Here is a 19,561-nt window from a genome sequence, read left to right as displayed (position 1 = left end):
CAACCATTTTTTGTTCCTTTTTTAAAAATAACTTTTTAAAACGACAATGCTCTTGTGGTATGTATATTAAAACATTTGAAACTTTATTTTCCGTCTTGAATTTAATAATAAAATCACAAATTAAAGTCAACATCACATACAGGCGGTAAAGAGTTGAAGAGAAACGTAAACTCCTTACAATGATAAAAATCTCAATAAAGATAGATACAGTATATGCAAAGACAGCCGTTTGAATAGGTCCGAGGTAGCACATCAATAAAAAATCTCTTTAGACAGAAAATACGAATACAATGAAATGTATACTACTGCAATTTTTCCGCCGTGTTTTTAAGCAAGCGATAACTAACAATAATAACGTATATAAAAAATTAAACATTCTATCGTGTTATGTTCCTAGTTTCTCTTTGTTATTTCTAATTTCCTTTTTACTAAAGTACAAAATATACGTAACAGCATTTTATACTCTGTTTTCTACGTCATCGTTAATAACAATACAAATGAACATCACACGCATACGTCGTTATTTTTCCTTATCGTTGCCTTCTTTGTTTATCTCCGAATTAAACCAGAAGATGTTCTTTTTATCCGATTCGATTCGAACCGCGGGGCTTGCAAACTGATTCTTCAATTTTCAGCACCTTTTTTTTAACTTTTTTGTTTATTCCAAAGATAAACGCACACACAAATTCTTGTACTACAAAAACTTATTCCGAAACTTGTATCGTCTAACGCTGATCAGTCTTATAAATTCATATATATGTATACCTACACACACATATATATATTTATACGCATCCGACACTCGCGCAAATACACACACGCACACACACACACACTCTCTCGTACTCTCGCACAAAATTGATGTACATAGAATTTGTACGTTAATATTAATGGATTTTAGCTCATGAGCGCGCGCATTAAATATATTTGTGGAAGACCACTGTTAATGTTAATTTCAAACTTTCGCAAGGAATGCTTTCACTCGAAGTTGTAACGTGTTTCTTTTTGAAATGTACTTCCGTAATGGTTGCCGTAATAGAAAATGATGTCCTTTAAGAAACTCGTGCATCGAGACGTCGTAACGACGGAAAACAAATAACGCGGTACGCAAAGATACATCTATTGGGACGAATCGTAAAAACTCACATCGGACGGATGTAAAGTCAAATGTCCGACAATAATGTTTAGGGATAAAAATTACCGAATAATGTAACATAGTCGCAAATACTGTACGCGCTTGGTATCGTAATAAATATTAATAGCAGGTCGCATCTTCGTTGGACGAAGCAATCCAGCAATACGTGCTTTCTTCCCTATTTACTTGGAGCCGGTCTCTTTACGCGATTTCTCTGAACGTTTCTATTAGAGTTTCAATTACTCTTGGATTACTCTACAACTACGGACAATGATCAAATTCTTCCCAAACTAAGAAATCGTGCATAGAAACAGTTTCCATCCGAAATCCTATTCTTAAATTTGTTATATTTCGTATTGTTATCACAATAGTTAAACGCGTAGATCTTGTCTCATTGAACAGATTGCGACGTTAACGGCTAAAAACCACAGCCAAATTGCACGATCATCTTTCAGACACATTGCAATGAGAAAAGCATCGTTTCTCTAAACGCGTCCACGTTGTCAACAGGTACGCAGCAATACGATGGTACAATTTCCAGGCAGTTCGATGTGCATTCCTTATATCCTGCTATTCCAGCTTTACGGTTTCTTAAAGTCTCTCTCTCTCTCTTTCTGACTCTCATTTCTTCGATTCAACGTAATTTTGACGGGATCGCAATATTTGGCAGATGTTAGGTAAAACCAAGCAACTACACAATGCACGATATCCGAACATAGATGGAATTAATGAAAATAATTTAGGTCGTGCTCGTTTCACAGAGAAATCGAAAAAGTTTTCTGATCATCGGAACCATCGTATTCTTCCGACAGAAATCAAACGAGGCGGACGTGTGCGCTCGATCAAGTATTTTCACTGCGTCTGCTGATACGATCGGTATAATTTTTTCTTCTCCAACGTGAAATCCCTACTGATCATGACGGTGCCACCTCTGGTAAGATTTCTGAAAAGGCAAATTAACAGATAGATTAAAATCGTGAAAACAAAAGCTTTGTGTTTTACTTTCTTTTTTTTTTCGGCGTGTTGCGTCATGCGATTACACTTACTTCAAAAAATGCGGCAGCAGAATGTGCCAAGATGTGTGATCTTGTTTCAAGGTCAGGTATAATTCGAAGGTAGACACGGCATTAGGGTCACATTGAATTTTTGATAATTTTCGACACACGCTGTCCGTCTCGAAGCTGATAAACAAGGTACAGCCTCTGCAACAAATTAATCAACAATCAGTAACGGTTACAGTAAGCTAGAAAGAAAAAAGGATCGACGAACTAGCCAAGGTTGACTTACCTAAGACCGCAGGGTTCATTTTCTGCCATACTGAGAACATCTCTGGCTATTCTAGGCAACAGACCGGCAGGTAGGAGAACTTCTCCGCACGCCAGCTGAGCATGTTTTGCTCGTCGTAGTTCGACTTCGAGCCGTTTTGCTAAAGCTTGACATGCTCCGTCCACTTCGTCGGTCACAGTCTCAGCTATATCGACAAACAATTTATTATTTAGGACTGTTCGCGATCAAAATTCTGACGATTTGTTTAAAAAATGAGGAGATTCGTATAAGCGCGATCTACTCGCTACTTGCTGCACGTACATCAAGTATCTATACATATAGGCGATATCCCCCCCACCACTGTCACACTGCACCTCACGGTAGGTACGTATATAAATATACGTATGCATTTCACGTATTTATCTATCCTAAACATATATCGGCTATACCGTGTACGAGGTACCAGCGAAGAGAACAGAATTGCTACAACTTTACCGTCTATGTTCTAGCCATGTATTTATATGTACGAATATACATAAATATAATTTACGTACACACAACTCGTACGCGAATCATGTCATTTCTGTATACGTGAAAAAGCTGTTCTATCGAAATTTTTTTCCCTTTCTTATTCGACGATCGTTCGGATAACGCATTATCAAGTATTTCGGAATAAAATCGTTAGAAAGTCAAGATTTTTCTGAAAATATCGTAGAACCTAACCACAATCGTAAACTCTATATCGGTATAAAATCAGCTGATTTTACGAATCAGCTGAAACGAGTTCGCGGCCGCGACTACGAGTCGACTTCGGGAACTGTTACCCGAAGACCGGACACCGAACGCGTTGGTCGAGTTACAGTCTATTATAAAAAAGGGCAAATTAATAAAAAATTTACCTCTGGTATTGCTGAAATTCACGTTGACGGGACATGGTAAAACCTCCATGTTTTAGAGACGATCGACACACGTTCGTACGATCTTTCTCGAATAAACGCAGGACCACAAGTGCTACGAGTTCGCGATTCTAACCGGTGCTCCGAAATATATATGTATATATATATATATATATATCGATTTTCCGACAGTTTTCACGAATTCTAGTCCGCTGTAAAACCACTTTTTTTTCCTTCGTACACCTGAACGGAAAAGGATTGATATTGTTTTACGTGTTCAACTTTCACTCGGAACCGACGCTTTGGCGAAAATACAACCGACACCGACAAAGCTCGTCCCCTTGGTTCAACAACTGATTCGCCGGCACCAATGACGCGACTTTTATACCGGCGATCCCCACCCCTCGATTTTTCCCTACCATCGGGCCCTGACAAGCCGCCTAGCAACACCGGCTACGTGATGTTTCTCACTGCTGTGTCCACTTCGGCTGTTTCCGCTTCTAGTCGTTCGATTAACTTCGGCTCTTAATTGTACCGTTTTTCCTTCGCGTTCACCATTAGTGAACGAGTCAGCTTGTTTCGACTTCGTTGCAGTTTATGTATACCGCCGTTCTAAATCTTCGGCTCCCTTTTTTTCACTCATTTTCACGTCTTTCAGATATTTCATATTTCGTTTCATACTATTTTTTTTTTCTCTACCATTTTCATCGTCCATCAGTCGTTTCGTTTATTGCGAACCCCTGCAAGATTCGAAGGTATATTATACGTACACATTTATTTGGCCCGAAATGCAAGACACCGAATTTTATTCCGTATTTCTACACAATTACATTTGTCTCACCCCATTTTATTTCGTATGCTAGTTTCTTTTGTTGTAAGAATAAAGCTTCCTGATTGGTGGTAGCACTGATTGTGAGCAAGAGTGGTGAGAATGAGCATGAATATGGCTATGGCTGTGTATGTATGTATATCGGCTCTACGCGTTGCCTAGAAAACAAGTTTATTCTATAAATATATATACATACATATATGTTCATGTATATACATACATATATATATTCTTATATACACATATATGTGTGTATGTATTATGACGAAACCATGTAAGGAAATAACACTTGTCATTCGTATATTTACTTATTTGTTCACAATTTCGTCATACAGCTAGCATGGTAAAACTGTGTAAAGACGGTGTACATATGTATTCTACACCGCAGTCTCTTTAATTCGGTCTTTTTTTTCTTCTCCTCGTCTCCCCTTTTTCTCGTCCTCCGTACATGACTTGCACAGCACTCTGCTATTGTCTCCTCTGTCTTTACAGTTTTATTTGTTTCCCCGCTGTATCCAGTGACTCGTTTTTATGTGTTTATTTCTGTTTTACTTCATAGTCAATTCGGTTTATCGACTGTGAGCTACATACATATGTACAGAGCCATGTAGAAACGTGCATGGGAGCGTGCGTACGTGTTCCTGTGCACGTATATACGCCTGCGATCGTTTACAGATATATATACATGTGTTGGTACAAGGTTCCTAAACGAACATTACAGCGGGTACTGCAGCGAATAAATGGAGACTAATATTTGTGCGATCAAATATTTGGACAATAATGGGAGAAATACAAGAGAAAGATGCGAGAAGAAAAAAACAGGCTAGGGTGTATAAAAAGCATAAGTACGTAAGAGAGCGAACAAACGATAACAGCATGATGAAATCAAGAGAAAGAATGACTCCGATTCGATTGTGTTCTAGAAGAGATTACAGAATCATCGATCGCGCGTCTAAACTGCGAGCAGATCGTGCTCCTTCGCTACCTTTGAAGAATTAAATTAATGTTGAATCTTGACGCATGAAAAATTAATAGATAACTTGTCTCGTGAAGTTTGGAAATTGCAGGGAAGTTATATTAGACAATCGCTTAGATTCTAAGTCCTTAGAACGTCGCGAAGACACAAAGATCAGGGCTCTGGCAATAATTATAATATATTACGTAAGTTGGATGATGAAAATTTAGGCGTATTTCGAACGTTCTGTGCCTCTTGTTTCTTTGGTCTTTATGCCGCTCGTAAAAATAGCATGCTACATATATCTGCAACACACGACTGTTATCGTGATACCCATTATTCTATCGCTGCATAATTTTTATTCGTACGTTTGAAACAGAAAACCTGTCGTATCCGTGATTAATTTTATCATCCTAAACGATAGATATTTATTTCTCGAATTTTGTCGAAATTTCGTCGATACGTATTAATCGCATCTGTGATTTCACCGACGAGCGTGCTTATACAAAGTTATCTATTTCTCTTCGTACGTACGTATTACAAGATTTATCGTACGTATGCATTTACTGTCGTAAGTGATTAAACAAAAATCCATGGTTTTCTGTCACCGAGTATGACGCAACATCGGCAGAAGTTGATGCGGCTATTTCTGCCGTGGCAATATCACAGTACATAATGCGCTAGTCATTTTTTTGTATGTTGCATCATTTCTGAAAGCAAGTGTGTACATGTAATTTGCGATTCTTTTTTGTTTCCATTAAAGTGATTCATCTATTTGACTATTCATTGTTTCAGACCACTTTCAGAGCACAAACGAGGACGCGAAGTTGTACGAGATTGTATGTACGTACATACACGCATACATGTGTACAATAATGCCTCGGAATACTCGGCAATACGGGGAGCAAAGCGCTCAGAAATAGGAGGATAGGTACAGAAACTGCTTCTTTGTGATTGGTTGACGCTTCACAGCTAAGCGGTGCTGCCCTCGTAGTTTTGGACAAAGAGTGGAACTAACGAGTGAGCAAGAGAGCGCAACAGTAGCACAGCACACACAAGTGAAATGAATTACACCGACGGACAATGTAGCTTGGCTCATCTTACCATATGTACTTGCGATCTCACTCTATTCGTGCATCGGTTGCTTGGCGCTTGGCATGAGATCGCAGACATGGTAAAGTGAAAGCGCCCAGGGTTCCTCGTCCGTGTGGTAAACACATACAAAGTCTGCTAGTTTCGTCTCTCTCTCTCTCTATTATTTCTTGCCCTCTTTTTAAATCGACTGCGCGGAGTCAGATGCGCATTAAAATGGTGGGGAAAGCGTTAAGAGAGGAGAGGTAGAAACGGCTCGCGACGAAGAAGGACTACTACATATACACGATGTACAGTAGAAATTTCTAGGGACTTATTTCTAGTTGCTAATAATGTTGGTGCTTGTATTTCCTTTACGACATATCCGTGGACTCACTGGAAAAAGTTCTTTACGTTCCGTAGCCATTTTACGGTGTACACTTACTAAATAAAAGTGAGGAAAAATATGTCAATTTAATCGGTTCTTGCGTGTTATTTCCATCGAATGTGACGGAAAATTTCTAATTTAATTTTCTTTGCAGCCGGCATAATGGAAAACGACAACGGAGATGTTGTTGACTTGTATATCCCAAGAAAATGGTAAGCGGTACACACGTGGGTTACACTTGTTATGAATCGAGACAACTTTCTGGTTTTTTGATAAAAAGTTTCGGAATATTGTGCAAATTATTTCGTAGACAACGGGAACGACATTGTCCACGTAAATGTTATACGTACATCCTAAGTTTCATGCAGAAGCTGTGCTTAAATCGAATTTTGTCTAATAATGATATTTGTATCAACAGCTCGTCAAGTAATCGCATTATCCATGCGAAGGATCATGCTTCTATCCAGTTGAGCATTGCTGATGTTGATCCTGAAACTGGTCGTATGACTGACTCACAGAAAATGTATGCCATTTGCGGAGCTATCAGGCGTATGGTACGTGAAACTTTACATTTACTGTACGCATTTGTAGGATACTATGTAATAATAATTTTCCAAAATTTCTTTCAGGGTGAATCTGACGATTGTTTAGTACGTCTTGCGAAAAACGATGGCATTTTACCTAAAAACTTTTAATGTAATACCATTATTTTACACTTTCAATAAAATTAGAAAAACATAAATGACGTGAGTAATATTTAACTATCATTCTGACCGTTCGTTCAGTTGTAATAGCCTAGCCTGTATATATTATTTACTATAGGACTTGTGCACATATGGAGCAATGATTTTTTATACACATATATTGTTAATAAAGGAAATTCTTTAAATAGTTAATTCTTCAATATTTCTGGAGCAATAACTTTTAATCGTCCTTTTCTGGAAATTATGCGTATGTCACTAGTACATATAAAAATAAATTTGGAACCTGTAGTTGCGCATAGCAAGAGACTATATAATAATCATAAGTATCAATAGAAAACTGCATTCAGACAAAGTAGTTGTAAACATTATATAATACACATGTCTACTGTAAATCTCGGCATCGTGTGGATATTTCATATAATATTCTAAGTAGTATCAGTTATAAAAGTTTAACATTTTAAGAAATCGTTTGCTATCGTTTCGAGATAGCATATGTTATAAATGCAGCGTCAATTTATTATAATAAGAGTTTTAACATTTTTGTTTTGTTATACACACATTCCTATAATACTGCTTAATTTCATATTACTCAAATTTATAAGATAAACACATAAGATTAAACAATACGCCTAAATAACTGACGACGTAAATATTGTGCATATATCATTCATGTTATAATCGAGGAATTATCATGTATTACAAATGCTTAACAATTTAGTACTAAAAAATACATTTGTTGTGTTAGTATCAACTGGTGGGAGCTTGCTTATCATGCACGAGTAATCTGTAAAAGTCACTGGAAATGCGTTTAATATATTTACCCTGAGTATTCACTCGTTCCTCAAATTTCAACTCGTACATCATTACTCTACTGTCGTAGGCCAATGAATTCATGTCTTTTAAGAAATCAATATCACTTAATCGCTTCGGAATTTGTGTCTGTAGAATAAAGTGATAAATATATACTAAATAGGAATATTGTAGGCATAAATGATTGGACGTCTTCACTGCTCACGACATTCCTTTTTAAGGCGAATGAGAAGTATAATTGGCTCGTTTTTACTCTCACCTTTTGTTCGCAAAAACACTTTTCCCTGTTCTGAATCTGTTCCTCGAATAAACATACATTCACCAGAGTTACGATGAATGTAAAAATTTTCTTAGGAAAAGAAATCGCTGGTCAATTATTCAAGGCAATCTATCACTTTATAAATTTTTATGTATATATCTTACACTATCTTCGTACACAGAAGAGTCTGTGTATCATACACTTAACACGGGCGTGTCCGACAGGGAATGAACACGATTAAATCTACGGTTCTTTAACGTTGTAATCGCATCGGAAAGATCTGTTCGTTTACTAAAAAAGTCTACAATCGCGTGACCTGTTAATGCGGATGCCAGGAACTGTTCGACGCTTATTGACCATTCTGGATCGGTGATGGACGTTATGCCTGACGGGTTACCATTTCGATCATGCGACTGGAAAAAAGTGACATGTGTTAAATGATATAAAACGATTTTTTTTTTTTTATTATAAACGTACCCGTTCGGCAGTCGAGGGCGATTGCTGTGCCGCCGTTGCAGCCAAAAGCAAACTATCCTCGGACTCATCACGATCGACATAAAACTTTTTCCCAACGTCGCCTAATTGAAGCAGAAGAGTACCTACGTTGAACAAAAAATTCTTAGTTGTTTAGAAACGTGATGTTAACGATATATATGTATATCTGTTCAGAATTTACCTATAGAAGCTATACAGTGATAAGTTTCTTGTTCTTCTGGTTGTGCGGGGAACATATCGTACAGAGTTTTCCATAACGCTATGAAATGTCCTTGGGACATTTTTGGCACAGTTTTTAAATCCAAAGGACTGTCTTTAGATGTTATCATGGAACGCAAGCTGCCCATGCTTTGAATCTCCCAAGACTGATCTTGACTGTCTGACTTGTTGGCTGTCAAGCTTGTTGATCGAGATAAAGAACCTGCACACGGCTCTTCTGAAAAATTAATCGGCAGTTCCAATGAGGCGACGCTTTGTTCCATACTGTCAAAAAAATCTGTAGCTTCTGCGGCTACTTCTGCTCCATCTAATATTCATTTAAGGATTTATTATGAATTCTACCTTCGTTGGAAATTGTCGTGAGTACGGTATTTACCAGATTGTACAGGTGATTCAAAGTCAGCGGGCGTAAGCAATGGCGGCAAGTGTAGAGTATACAAAAGTTTCAACCTTTGTGTCAAGTCAGCAGTCGCTGTCATTCCGATAGCTTGTACTAATTCCCGAAAGTTTAGCAAACCATCACGATTACGGTCCATCAACTGATAGTACAACAGTACTTATAATAATTAACGGCACTAATTATAATCTTATGTAATAAAATTAAGATACACGTAGATGTTAAATTTCTAAAATCATTAAAACTAGGTATGCAAAAACTGATCGCACCGTTAAAACATTATTAACTTACACGAAATAATCGGGCGGACAAGGATTCAGCTTGACTACATTTTCCCCATGGGGATAGACCACCAAATAATATTCTGAATAACTCAAAATCCACTTTGTATGCTTCGTATGGGGGCTGTGTTGGATCGTAGCGATCTGGCTCAGATTTTCGTTGACTCATTAATTCTTCTCTAACTAAACTTAGCAGATCCTGTATATAAGATTCAATAATTTTAGAGAATACTCGTCTCTCGTATATTGTATACAATTATAGTAATTATTGTACCTGTAATTCTTCCATAGTCATGTACTTATCAACAATAACGCTCCTGAGTACGTTCTTTTCGATACCATCCTCTAAACTCTGAACTACCCTAAGTCTATGCTTCAAACGAAGTCTTTCTATACCCGCGGTGGTCAATGTACCATATCTTGAGTATGCATCATAGATTAATGTTTGAATGGATATACTCTAGAATAAGTATGTACATACATCTATGTCCGTACATTTTTCTATGCAGAAAGATAATTCAGGGCAAAGATGCTCACCCTGTTAGGAGTGGCACTGTCAACTGGTCTGGGCAACACAGGACCCTCATCATTGAACACACCTCCGAGATAATCTGTCAACAACTGCATTGCTTCGCCATCGTCACGACAATTAAGTAGTTTATCTTGATTCCATTCCAGTACTGTCAGTGCTATCTGGCACAGGAAGAAAGACCTGTTTACTTCAAATTTCTTCTTTATGTACTTTATTTCTGTATTCATTAGAAAGGATAACGATAGAGTCCAAGATTTCCACAAGGTAAAATTAGTTTAACGTAAAAATATGTGAACGTATCTATGCGCGCATGTTTGTGAACATTTAATACCTGGAATATTACTTTTGCCCCGTCATAGAAAAAGCAGTCCATTATAATCACGGCGCTACTGGTCGGCATTACGCTCAAAAATATAGTCAGGAACCACGAGAGTGATATAACTTTGATTAGTCCAAGTTCCTGTAGCCTAGCATGCAACGTCGGTAAGTGTTCGGCGGCTAACTCCTCTAAAAGACCTTGGTCAACAAGAGCGCCGACTACTCTTCTGTCGTAATAATCGGGTAATAACGATTCGCATACGTTGCATAACTGCCAGAAGGCAGACTCCTCCGAGCAGTAGATTAACAAAACGGAAGCTACTATATTCATTGCTTGACAGTAACCTGCGAGACAGATATTGTTCTTAACATCGATCGTTTAATAAGAATATTAAAAGATGCTCAACATTTACCAATTTGTGGATTCTTCCAAGCATATGCGGAGAGCACTCTCCTTAACGCGCTAATACCGGTGTCTGATTGAAACGCTGGATGTTCCGGCAATGATCTATGTAAATCTCTTTCTATTTCCTCATTTGCTTGACAAGACTTGCCTAGCGATTGGTTAACTAATGATTTATAAACGCCGGGATTCATTATCATTTCATTAAAAGCACCTAAGTAGAAAGAAAAATTACATTTTGATGCACAGACAATTATTTTGTTAAATGCTGAATTCAATTACCGGAAAATGTGAGCCAAACTTCTCCTCTAAGAGTCTGCGGTAGGCCCTGAATTATTAATGTTGCCGTCTCTGTCGTTCTGTACATTGAAATACCCCTTCCATATTCCGCAAAATGAAGCTCCCATTGCTTTTCTTTAGCTTCCTGTTTTAGCGCAGCTTCGGTACTTAACGGAGCTTTGAATAATGTCATCAATGGTGGTTGTGGTTTCCACTGATTGGTAGGTTTAGCTTCGTCAGAGCTGCTGTCGCCACGTGACGAATCGTTTTGGAACGGCAAACTGTCCGAGATACTTCTATTAAAACGTGAGAAGATTGGTTCAGTAGCGGTGAAATAAATAGTACAAATTAAGTTGAAAACTTACAAAGCCGACAATTTCGATTTTGCTAACAACTCAGATATTTTTTGAACGACGAAATCTCTGTCATGGATCTGAGCAAACAAAAACGACGCTCGTGCCGTTGTCAATAATATGGACTTATCAACACCCGTACTGGACGACTGATTTTCAGCAGGTTCTACGAGTCTCACCTCCCTCAGAGGTACAACTAAACTCACCAATCCTCTTACCTGAAACGTAGTAAATATTATATAACTACTAATATTACATTACTATTTTTTATACACACTTCGTTGTGTCAAAATAATTTACCCTGCTTTCAAAACAGAGATAATTCTGAGATAGAAACATCTTTCCCCAAACGTATTTTTTATTGTACGGTGTCCATAGTGTTGAATCAATGCTACCATCTAACTTTTCACTTCCTGGTAATCTGAACTGTAACCTGTATGCTTCCGAGTGTGCTCTTGCATCGAGATCACGTTTCAAGAAGGATGGCTTTTTAGGTACATTTTTGCTGAAAATGTAAACCCAGTTATAATCGTTGCATACTAATTTTAATCGCGCATAATGGGATAACTGAAATACCTTAGCTTATGTAAGAGTTCTCTATCTTCATTGAAGCCGCTCTTCTCGTCTATAAGTCTTTTCATGGCAATATTTGTAAGTTGTTCCATTAACGAATATGTCTCTGATTTATGCACAAACATTGAAAAATAATGCTGCGAATAAATAAAAAAATATGAGAACAATAGGAGAGGTCGATGACATTCTATTTTAAACAACATTTTCGCTACCTTTTTATTGTCTCTAGTTACAACGCGTATACTGTCAGGGAATAGGATAGATTTGTTTTTTCCCAATTCAGTAATATCTGCCCATCTTATCATTAATTTAGTTTCTCTTGCTAAAATATATGCGTAAAAACACATATGATTTACGGACAAGTACAGCCATCCTTGTCTAGGAAAACGGGATTTCCAGTAACTAGAAAAGACACATAATATTACAGAATTCTCCATACACGAATATAAAATACAACACATCGACTACAATCTGTAAGTACCTGCAAGAGTAATAATTGACCAATTTATCCTCTTTTGGTACATTAAAAAGTTGATGAAACTTAAAAGATGTAGTTTTAAATGATTCTGGATCTTCCTCTGCAAACAATTGAACATTTCTCTTTTAACTTATCCACGTACATCAAACGTTTGATTGTTCATTTAATTATATGATATTGCTCACCATCAGCAAATTGACAATCCGGGACACTGTTTGCAATAATAGACTGTATCTTGCAGCAGACAAATTCAGTTATTTCTTCCTCTGTGTCAAAAGAGGTCAAGGTACTCATCAAGTTTTTGTGAAGCCAGTCCCAATCTTGCAAAATTTCTTCGTGTGTTAGGGAGCATGCAACTTCTGTACGTGTCATAAATACGATAAAATCAATAACATTAAAAAAACGTGGATTCAGCAGTATTATTTTAATTTTATTATTTCCGGGCATCTTACCCCAATAAACTTCTGATGATGGTGTTTGATGAAGTATCCTAAAAGGTGGAGGTTTAGTATCAAGTACAATATCCAATGTTCCCACCAGTATAGAACCAAGACCTTTTGTTTTTCCATGTCCTTTACGACGTTGTAAAACAAAATAGACTGTTTCTTGTTCTGTTACCCTGTATAATTAAAAAAAAAAGGAGAAAACAAAATTAATTATTCTTGAGAAACATCAATTGGTAGAATTTGTTTTTCATTTATACAAATACGTGATCCAAGTGAAATTTGCAAAAAAATGAACACAATTAAATTCGCAAAATACGAGTAAACCTATGTATTAATAAAAATTTATATGTATTTTACTTTTACCGTGAGCCGCGCTACTAGCTGGCAAAATAAGCTTTATCCCTTATTCTGGCTTCTATAAAATAATCCATGAAAATGTCAGATTACGAAACGTAAATCTCCACAGTGCATATAACATTAATTTCATTCGATAATCCGTCGAAGCGTTTTTTTTATAGCGGAAATATCTCTTATCTGTACAATAATAGTGTGCGTACACCATACGGGACACAGCGGTATACTTTCGGATTTTTATGCCGCGTATTAGAACAAAGAAGCGCAAGAAACCGATTCAGTGATTTCGAACTTGTTTAAAATTCTCTTTGCCAATCTTGTTTTGATATTCGATACTTATTCTGTGAACAAATAACATCGACCGATAAATCGAAAAGCTATTTTAAAAAAAGCCACACTTCCATCGGAATCAAGTGCGCAGGAGTTAGCGAAATGTTAACGAGCAATAAAGCCATGAAAACCGTTCGAATCAACGAGCGGAGTAATGTCAGCTGTGTTTGACACACGATGTAAACAGTAATTACAATGGTACGTCGAGCATTATGCCTACATATTAATTTACCAGAGAGCGTTTGCCAGTAGAACCTCTTGTGGCTTCACCCACATATTGATCACCGCTGTTCCAGTACATATGGTATCAAGGTTACGAATTCAAACACACACTTTATCCAAAACAGTCAGAAAATTCGCTGGCTGGTCGGAAGCAGAAAAAAATACTTGCCAAAGATAAACACCAACACGAACTCTACTACAAACCGTTTGTCGTCAAGTTGAGCCAGACAATTTTACCATACGTTCGAATGAAAATGTTACTACATGTTACTAAGTCTTTTTTTATTGCGCGAACTTAGCTGCAGATGGTGTCGCCCTTGTCGCGCGAACCTAGCATCATGAACCTTGGACAGAGCTCAAAGTGTTTCGAAGTTCGGGCTTCGTAGTTTAGGTCCATGGTCTGAAAATATTAATTTCGAAAAAAAATTGGGTCATCGCAAACCAAATCTAGGTTACATAACTGTTTAGGAGAATCGGCTGCACCGATATTGTGTAACAAAACCAAACAACGATGCAGTATATATACATGTTTACAAATAAATATAATAATAGTTAGCCAATATTATTATATTTACGTAAATAAATATAATAATAGTTAACCAAACTTCAAAGGGTAAATATTTACGTTTCGCAATGTCATTATTTGTTTGTGTACAATAATATCGACACAGCAAATTCTCCCGAACAATTCCGTATCCACGGTTTGGTTTTTCATGCCTTAATTTTGTCGAAATTAATGTTTTTAGACAATCTTACATTGGGTAGATGTAGACGACTCCGGCGCCTCTTGTAGAGGAACAGCGAAGCTCTATTCAATGTCTGTACAGCGCCACTTAGTAGAGAAACGCTGAAACTGTTAGCCATTATCGACTGCCAATAATTTGGCTAAGGGTTTCAATGTTTTTCTACTAGCCCAATTGGCGTTGTACTTTTACAAGATGCAGCAAAAATTAACAGAAGTCTAATTGTTTCGGATATATCGATGGAAATAAGAGACGAGAGAAACAAGCTATTAGAAGATTTAGACTATTAGAAGTAGTACAGGGATTTGTGTGATAGAAGAAAATTGTATTAATCGAGAGTTTAAATAACGCGCGGTGAAGTGCCCATTGAACTCGCTGTAGATCGCCACCATCGTGCCTTGGACAGGCTGGTGAGGTCAGGATGGGACACCAATTGTTGTCACGGTTGTCCCTCGTCGATATCATCGTTGGTCTAAGCTTGTCGACTGCATTTCCCGTCTGCAGCTGAGAAAATGGCGTCTCTGTCTGGTATCCGTCTTTTAATGAGAAATACCGGTTCTTTTAAGAATTCGATCAGTCGATTTTGTTTACGTACTACCGCCACACAACTTCAATTAACTGAAAGATGCTTTCATGGTAAAAGACAAAGTACCATCACACTTCTGCCACAGGTAAACACTGGTCGTCTTTACATGCAAAGAGCTTTGCGAGTCTTCTTACGTGATTTGCGTATGTCGCGTTTTAAATCACGTATTATATAACTGAAATGCTTCATGTTTTGGCAGAACATTAGGATACATAGCATGCGAAACAACAGATCGTCTCTAAAATGTGTCACCGTCGATTTCATCGGTTCGATTGATTTAACACATTATGACCGTCATTGAATTCGGGCGTGCGAATGAAAATACTGTGAACGTTATTATTACCGATACCTAAATATCATTTGTTTGATTCATTTTAAGATTCTTCCGTTTCGTGGTGTCGCCAAATTTCTTCTCTCTTTAAATATATGAAATTTATTTGAATATATTTAGGTAAGGATTGAGAGTGTTCGCTCTTATTCAGCTGGACTCAAAAGTAAGAGCATCGAGGACCGTGTATTAAAAGTGGTTGGACTCTATCCTCCACTAGAAAATAAAAAGGTTATTGAACACACATTCTATAAAGTACTATTTTCAGGGCAATCAGGACACACGAGTCAAGCAGGTGCGCCTCTACAGCCATAAGCCACCGTTAACACTTGAATTTATTCGCCAGCGAGTACTTTTAGTACTTAATCTCTATGATAAAGTTGATCCTAAGAAGGTATCTATTTACCACAAGATGATATAATACCAAAGATACTTGTAAAGGTGTTTTTTGCAATTCCTCAAACATTTCGTTAACTGTAGATGCGTAAAAATCGAATTGCATAGAATTATTGTGTTCGTGATGTTGTATTTATTGTAAAACGAGTTTATAGATAACTTCTGAGAATATTAGCGATCAATTAACACCTTGCTTGAATCGTGGCGTCTCCAAATCAAAACTGATATGTAAACACAGCTCTAAAGTCTTGCTAGCAAAATATTGTATTTGCTGTAAATATAAATGCTGAAAAAGTAAACGAGTATTATATTCTTGTTATTGTTACATATCAGTTGTTAAAAATTTCGCTGTACGTGCAACTTGTATTAAAACGTTTTTAAATTTTCTGTAGCTGGAACTGGAGTCTCACTTCGTACAGGATTTGGGCCTGGATTCGTTGGATCATGTAGAAATTATAATGGCAATAGAAGATGAATTTGGTTTCGAAATACCGGACATAGATGCGGAGAGATTGTTACGGCCAGCAGATATAGTGCGTTACGTCGCGGATAGAGAAGACATATATGAATGAATAACATTATAACTATTAAGGATGCATTAGTCAACTTTTCCATTCTCAAAGCATTGTACAAATAAAAAGAAACAACCGAATCTTAGCGTTGTTCTGCAGATCGCATACTTCTGTTTATCCTGTATATAAATTAAACGATTATTACAAATATAAACCCACATGTTAGATTAATGTTCGATTTTATCATCCATCCTGTACCCATCTATAGAATCGATTTGCGTGAAAAAAACATTTCTACGTTGTTCTAATCACGTCGTACATACGAATATTCGTAAAAGTTTTTGAAAGTTGTACAAAGTACCATCGTGTATCGATTGTGTGATGTCGCTACTCTCTAGTAGGCCACCATCGCATCTCCATGCCGACAGTGCCGACGCCGACATCAGCCGACATTAATACGACACACCAGATCTTTTTATTTGATACGATCGAACTGTGCACGCTGATCGAAGCAAAATGAAGATGGCGGACGGACCTACAATTCTCCGAAGAAATAGGCCCGGGACCAAAGCAAAGGTTAATAACGATGTTACTTTTGTTAACGATTAATCTCTCGTCGCCGTACTTCCTACACGATCGCCCTATACGCGTTCCATTTTACGGGGTGTACGGGCAGAAACATTCGAACACCTCCCTGACATGTCTGATAAAAATCAATGAAGGTCCACGAAACAAGCGATTGTTTACAGACTCCAATAATATATATTGTCCTGTTTGCCCGATCCCGTGCATATGTTGACGCACATATTCTCTGTTATCCCTAACACGATTTTAGGTTAATTAGATGTTGCGAATACCTATCATGTTACGCCCTAACAATAAAGACGAAAATGCTTGGTAGGTAATAACAGTGTGCATTGTTGCTATTGTGCAATAATGAAGAATGCTTAAACGACTATTGGAACTTGATGTCTTTTTATAATTACAAGCATTATTTGTTTAGGATTTTTGCCGGTGGCCAGATGAACCATTCGAGGAGATGGATAGTACACTGGCGGTGCAGCAATACATACAACAGATGATTCGAAGAGAACCTTCGAATGTTGATTTGATACTAGGAATGCCAGATGCGCAAGACGAGGCTGTATGGAAGTACGAGCACTTGAGGCAATTTTGTATGGAATTAAATGGTTTGACTGTCAGATTGCAAGAGGAATGTCATCCAGAAGTTTGTACGCAAATGACAGCTACAGAACAATGGATATTTTTGTGTGCTGCGCATAAAACACCCAAGGAATGTCCAGCTATAGATTACACACGACACACGCTCGACGGTGCTGCTTGTTTACTTAATAGTAACAAGTATTTTCCCAGCAGGTACAACTACGAATGAAAATACTTACAGAGAAATGACCATTAATATAATTGTACATGATTTGAATTTTCGAATTTTCGTTTCAGAGTGAGCATTAAGGAATCTTCTGTTGCTAAGCTTGGATCTGTCAGTCGCAGAGTCTATAGAATCTTTTCTCATGCGTATTACCATCACAAAACAATATTTGACGAGTTCGAGAACGAGACATTTTTGTGTCGCAGGTAAAACGATATATATATATATATATATATATCGTAAATTTTAAATAGCTGCGTATTTTCGTACTGAATATATTACTTTGCTATAGGTTCACAGCATTTGTAACAAAGTATAGTTTGATGTCGAAGGAATGTTTGATAGTACCAATAATGGAAGAAGACGGAATCACGGAAAGCGAAGCCTAGAATCTACATATTTATTTATACTGCCCGAAGTTAATTTGCCAGATTTAAGGTGATCATTGGTAAGATTGATATATTGTTGAAATATTTCTTGACGTAGTTGCAAACGCGACGAGATCGTTGGAAACGGTTCGATAATTATTATACCTGAATCATGGATACGGATTTCTAAATTTTAAAGTAGAATTTCTTGTTCTCAATTTTTCTAAAATCGATTTAATGTACGGAGCAGCGTTTCGTGCTTAACAATAATGTTTATAATATTCGTTTATCATTAATTTGTGTACGATTTATAATATACGAGATAATTGAAATTATGAACAAAAATTGTTACTAAGTCGTGTCGCACGAAGATACGATGTATACATGTATGAACATGAAGTTACACTTTTTATCGTTTACATTTTCTACAATATATTGAATTCAAGCTCATTTATGTGTCGCTGAATTCTTATCTCTACATACGATTAAGTAACTCGTCTAAATAAGTATTATACATATTGATAACAACAAATTCGAGTTGAACGTATATCTCTTTTGTTAAGAGTAGCTGTATATTTTTGTAAAAATATTTAATTTTCTTTAAGCGAACAATTGTACGACCGAGTTCAAAATGCTTTTTTTTCTACACGGAATGATTTCATTTAAATTTATGGAATAAGGTGCAAGTTCTAACTTGAATTACCAAGTAAGTTAAAGCGACTGATTTTTACTGATTTCCTTTTAAAGAATTTGTGATGAGAGATAGGTTTATTCAATATTAACGTAATGCAATTTATCAATACAATGTAATCATAATCACAACATTAAACAAATTCTTAATCAACATTATGATTAATGGCAGTGTTGGTAATAAATGTTTATACGATATTTATCTCATGTGGTAACGAAATCGGTATATTAAGCTTCACTCCTGTTATTGAATGATATTCGACGACTTGAAGAAGTGAAACTTCCAAGGTCGGTTATTAGACGTAAGGGTAATAGTAATCATACGGAATTCTGACATATTGCCAGATCTCTAGCAATTATAAAAAAATTAAGTCTCGTGAATTCGAGGTAACATCAAGCTGTCTTATCAATTAATTTTCGAATCCCCCGCGACGGAATGCCCTTTTTGAAAAAAAGAACGTAAACGAACAAATGGATTTTACAAACGAATCTACGCGAAAGGCACTGAAATTTTCGTACCAAACATAAGTTCACGATATACATGCATACCTGTTT

At 36.9% G+C, this 19,561-nt stretch overlaps 5 protein-coding genes across 10 annotated transcripts; 3 read left to right on the top strand and 2 right to left on the bottom strand.

Moving 5' to 3' along the window:
- Window positions 1-52: 52 nt before the first annotated feature.
- Window positions 53-3,670, bottom strand: LOC144474166 (protein charybde). Its single transcript, XM_078188790.1, has 4 exons — window positions 3,301-3,670; window positions 2,423-2,606; window positions 2,182-2,337; window positions 53-2,078 (listed from the first exon to the last, which is right to left on the bottom strand). Exons 1-4 carry the CDS (start codon window positions 3,347-3,349, stop codon window positions 1,988-1,990), a joined length of 480 nt encoding a protein of 159 aa, XP_078044916.1. The 5' UTR covers window positions 3,350-3,670; the 3' UTR covers window positions 53-1,987.
- Window positions 3,671-6,462: 2,792 nt separating this feature from the next.
- Window positions 6,463-7,436, top strand: Rps21 (ribosomal protein S21). Its single transcript, XM_078188792.1, has 4 exons — window positions 6,463-6,606; window positions 6,695-6,752; window positions 6,959-7,094; window positions 7,170-7,436. The coding sequence occupies exons 2-4, from the start codon at window positions 6,703-6,705 to the stop codon at window positions 7,233-7,235; spliced, it is 252 nt and encodes an 83-aa protein (XP_078044918.1). The 5' UTR covers window positions 6,463-6,606; window positions 6,695-6,702; the 3' UTR covers window positions 7,236-7,436.
- A 458-nt stretch (window positions 7,437-7,894) lies between these two features.
- Tbc1d8-9 (TBC1 domain family member 8/9) lies at window positions 7,895-14,790 on the bottom strand. 4 transcript variants are annotated; one of them, XM_078188783.1, is made up of 20 exons: window positions 14,750-14,790; window positions 14,004-14,393; window positions 13,451-13,502; window positions 13,094-13,260; window positions 12,827-13,000; window positions 12,645-12,741; window positions 12,376-12,565; window positions 12,167-12,300; window positions 11,891-12,095; window positions 11,603-11,808; window positions 11,241-11,533; window positions 10,969-11,172; window positions 10,569-10,900; window positions 10,243-10,398; window positions 9,980-10,165; window positions 9,716-9,904; window positions 9,404-9,566; window positions 8,990-9,334; window positions 8,791-8,912; window positions 7,895-8,726 (listed from the first exon to the last, which is right to left on the bottom strand). In XM_078188783.1, the coding sequence occupies exons 5-20, from the start codon at window positions 12,933-12,935 to the stop codon at window positions 8,508-8,510; spliced, it is 3,150 nt and encodes a 1,049-aa protein (XP_078044909.1). In that variant the 5' UTR covers window positions 12,936-13,000; window positions 13,094-13,260; window positions 13,451-13,502; window positions 14,004-14,393; window positions 14,750-14,790; the 3' UTR covers window positions 7,895-8,507. The 4 variants fall into 4 exon arrangements, with proteins under 4 accessions (XP_078044909.1, XP_078044907.1, XP_078044904.1 ...); XM_078188781.1 differs by lacking the exon at window positions 13,451-13,502 and having other exon boundaries at window positions 13,992-14,393; XM_078188778.1 differs by lacking the exon at window positions 13,451-13,502.
- A 387-nt stretch (window positions 14,791-15,177) lies between these two features.
- Nd-acp (NADH dehydrogenase (ubiquinone) acyl carrier protein) lies at window positions 15,178-16,789 on the top strand. Of its 2 annotated transcripts, XM_078188540.1 has the most exons (4): window positions 15,178-15,407; window positions 15,774-15,881; window positions 15,919-16,044; window positions 16,439-16,789. In XM_078188540.1, the coding sequence occupies exons 1-4, from the start codon at window positions 15,249-15,251 to the stop codon at window positions 16,616-16,618; spliced, it is 573 nt and encodes a 190-aa protein (XP_078044666.1). In that variant the 5' UTR covers window positions 15,178-15,248; the 3' UTR covers window positions 16,619-16,789. The 2 variants fall into 2 exon arrangements, with proteins under 2 accessions (XP_078044666.1, XP_078044664.1); XM_078188538.1 differs by lacking the exon at window positions 15,774-15,881 and having other exon boundaries at window positions 15,180-15,407.
- Window positions 16,790-16,948: 159 nt separating this feature from the next.
- On the top strand, window positions 16,949-19,445 carry Mob4 (MOB kinase activator 4). 2 transcript variants are annotated; one of them, XR_013494740.1, is made up of 5 exons: window positions 16,949-17,134; window positions 17,562-17,935; window positions 18,020-18,154; window positions 18,241-18,396; window positions 18,922-19,445. XR_013494740.1 is itself a non-coding variant. In XM_078189216.1 (4 exons), exons 1-4 carry the CDS (start codon window positions 17,075-17,077, stop codon window positions 18,335-18,337), a joined length of 666 nt encoding a protein of 221 aa, XP_078045342.1. In that variant the 5' UTR covers window positions 16,949-17,074; the 3' UTR covers window positions 18,338-19,445. The 2 variants fall into 2 exon arrangements, 1 of the variants encoding a protein (XP_078045342.1); XM_078189216.1 differs by having other exon boundaries at window positions 18,241-19,445.
- Window positions 19,446-19,561: the final 116 nt, after the last annotated feature.

Source organism: Augochlora pura, chromosome 8, assembly GCF_028453695.1.
Source record: "Augochlora pura isolate Apur16 chromosome 8, APUR_v2.2.1, whole genome shotgun sequence".
Taxonomy (NCBI): Eukaryota; Metazoa; Arthropoda; class Insecta; order Hymenoptera; family Halictidae; genus Augochlora; species Augochlora pura.
The sequence above is the reverse complement of the archived record's forward strand: the minus strand, read 5'-3'. Positions and strand labels throughout refer to the sequence as shown.

What these genes read in the sequence shown, in the direction of transcription:
- Nd-acp (XM_078188540.1), top strand. Translation starts at nt 15,249, where the DNA reads ATGGCGTCTCTGTCTGGTATCCGTCTTTTAATGAGAAATACCGGTTCT. An exon ending in CCATCACACTTCTGCCACAG is followed by an intron (nt 15,408 to 15,773) that starts GTAAACACTGGT and finishes GAATATATTTAG; the next exon opens with GTAAGGATTGAGAGTGTTCG. An exon ending in CTCCACTAGAAAATAAAAAG is followed by an intron (nt 15,882 to 15,918) that starts GTTATTGAACAC and finishes TACTATTTTCAG; the next exon opens with GGCAATCAGGACACACGAGT.
- Mob4 (XM_078189216.1), top strand. Translation starts at nt 17,075, where the DNA reads ATGAAGATGGCGGACGGACCTACAATTCTCCGAAGAAATAGGCCCGGG. An exon ending in GGCCCGGGACCAAAGCAAAG is followed by an intron (nt 17,135 to 17,561) that starts GTTAATAACGAT and finishes TTATTTGTTTAG; the next exon opens with GATTTTTGCCGGTGGCCAGA. An exon ending in GAGACATTTTTGTGTCGCAG is followed by an intron (nt 18,155 to 18,240) that starts GTAAAACGATAT and finishes ACTTTGCTATAG; the next exon opens with GTTCACAGCATTTGTAACAA.
- Tbc1d8-9 (XM_078188778.1), bottom strand. Translation starts at nt 14,047, where the DNA reads ATGTGGGTGAAGCCACAAGAGGTTCTACTGGCAAACGCTCTCTG. An exon ending in AGTTTGGCTCACATTTTCCG is followed by an intron (nt 11,173 to 11,240) that starts GTAATTGAATTC and finishes CTTTCTACTTAG; the next exon opens with GTGCTTTTAATGAAATGATA. An exon ending in TGACTATGGAAGAATTACAG is followed by an intron (nt 9,905 to 9,979) that starts GTACAATAATTA and finishes TCTTATATACAG; the next exon opens with GATCTGCTAAGTTTAGTTAG.
- Rps21 (XM_078188792.1), top strand. Translation starts at nt 6,703, where the DNA reads ATGGAAAACGACAACGGAGATGTTGTTGACTTGTATATCCCAAGAAAA. An exon ending in TTGTATATCCCAAGAAAATG is followed by an intron (nt 6,753 to 6,958) that starts GTAAGCGGTACA and finishes TTGTATCAACAG; the next exon opens with CTCGTCAAGTAATCGCATTA. An exon ending in GCGGAGCTATCAGGCGTATG is followed by an intron (nt 7,095 to 7,169) that starts GTACGTGAAACT and finishes AATTTCTTTCAG; the next exon opens with GGTGAATCTGACGATTGTTT.
- LOC144474166 (XM_078188790.1), bottom strand. Translation starts at nt 3,349, where the DNA reads ATGGAGGTTTTACCATGTCCCGTCAACGTGAATTTCAGCAATACCAGA. An exon ending in AATGAACCCTGCGGTCTTAG is followed by an intron (nt 2,338 to 2,422) that starts GTAAGTCAACCT and finishes AATTTGTTGCAG; the next exon opens with AGGCTGTACCTTGTTTATCA. An exon ending in CTGCTGCCGCATTTTTTGAA is followed by an intron (nt 2,079 to 2,181) that starts GTAAGTGTAATC and finishes TTGCCTTTTCAG; the next exon opens with AAATCTTACCAGAGGTGGCA.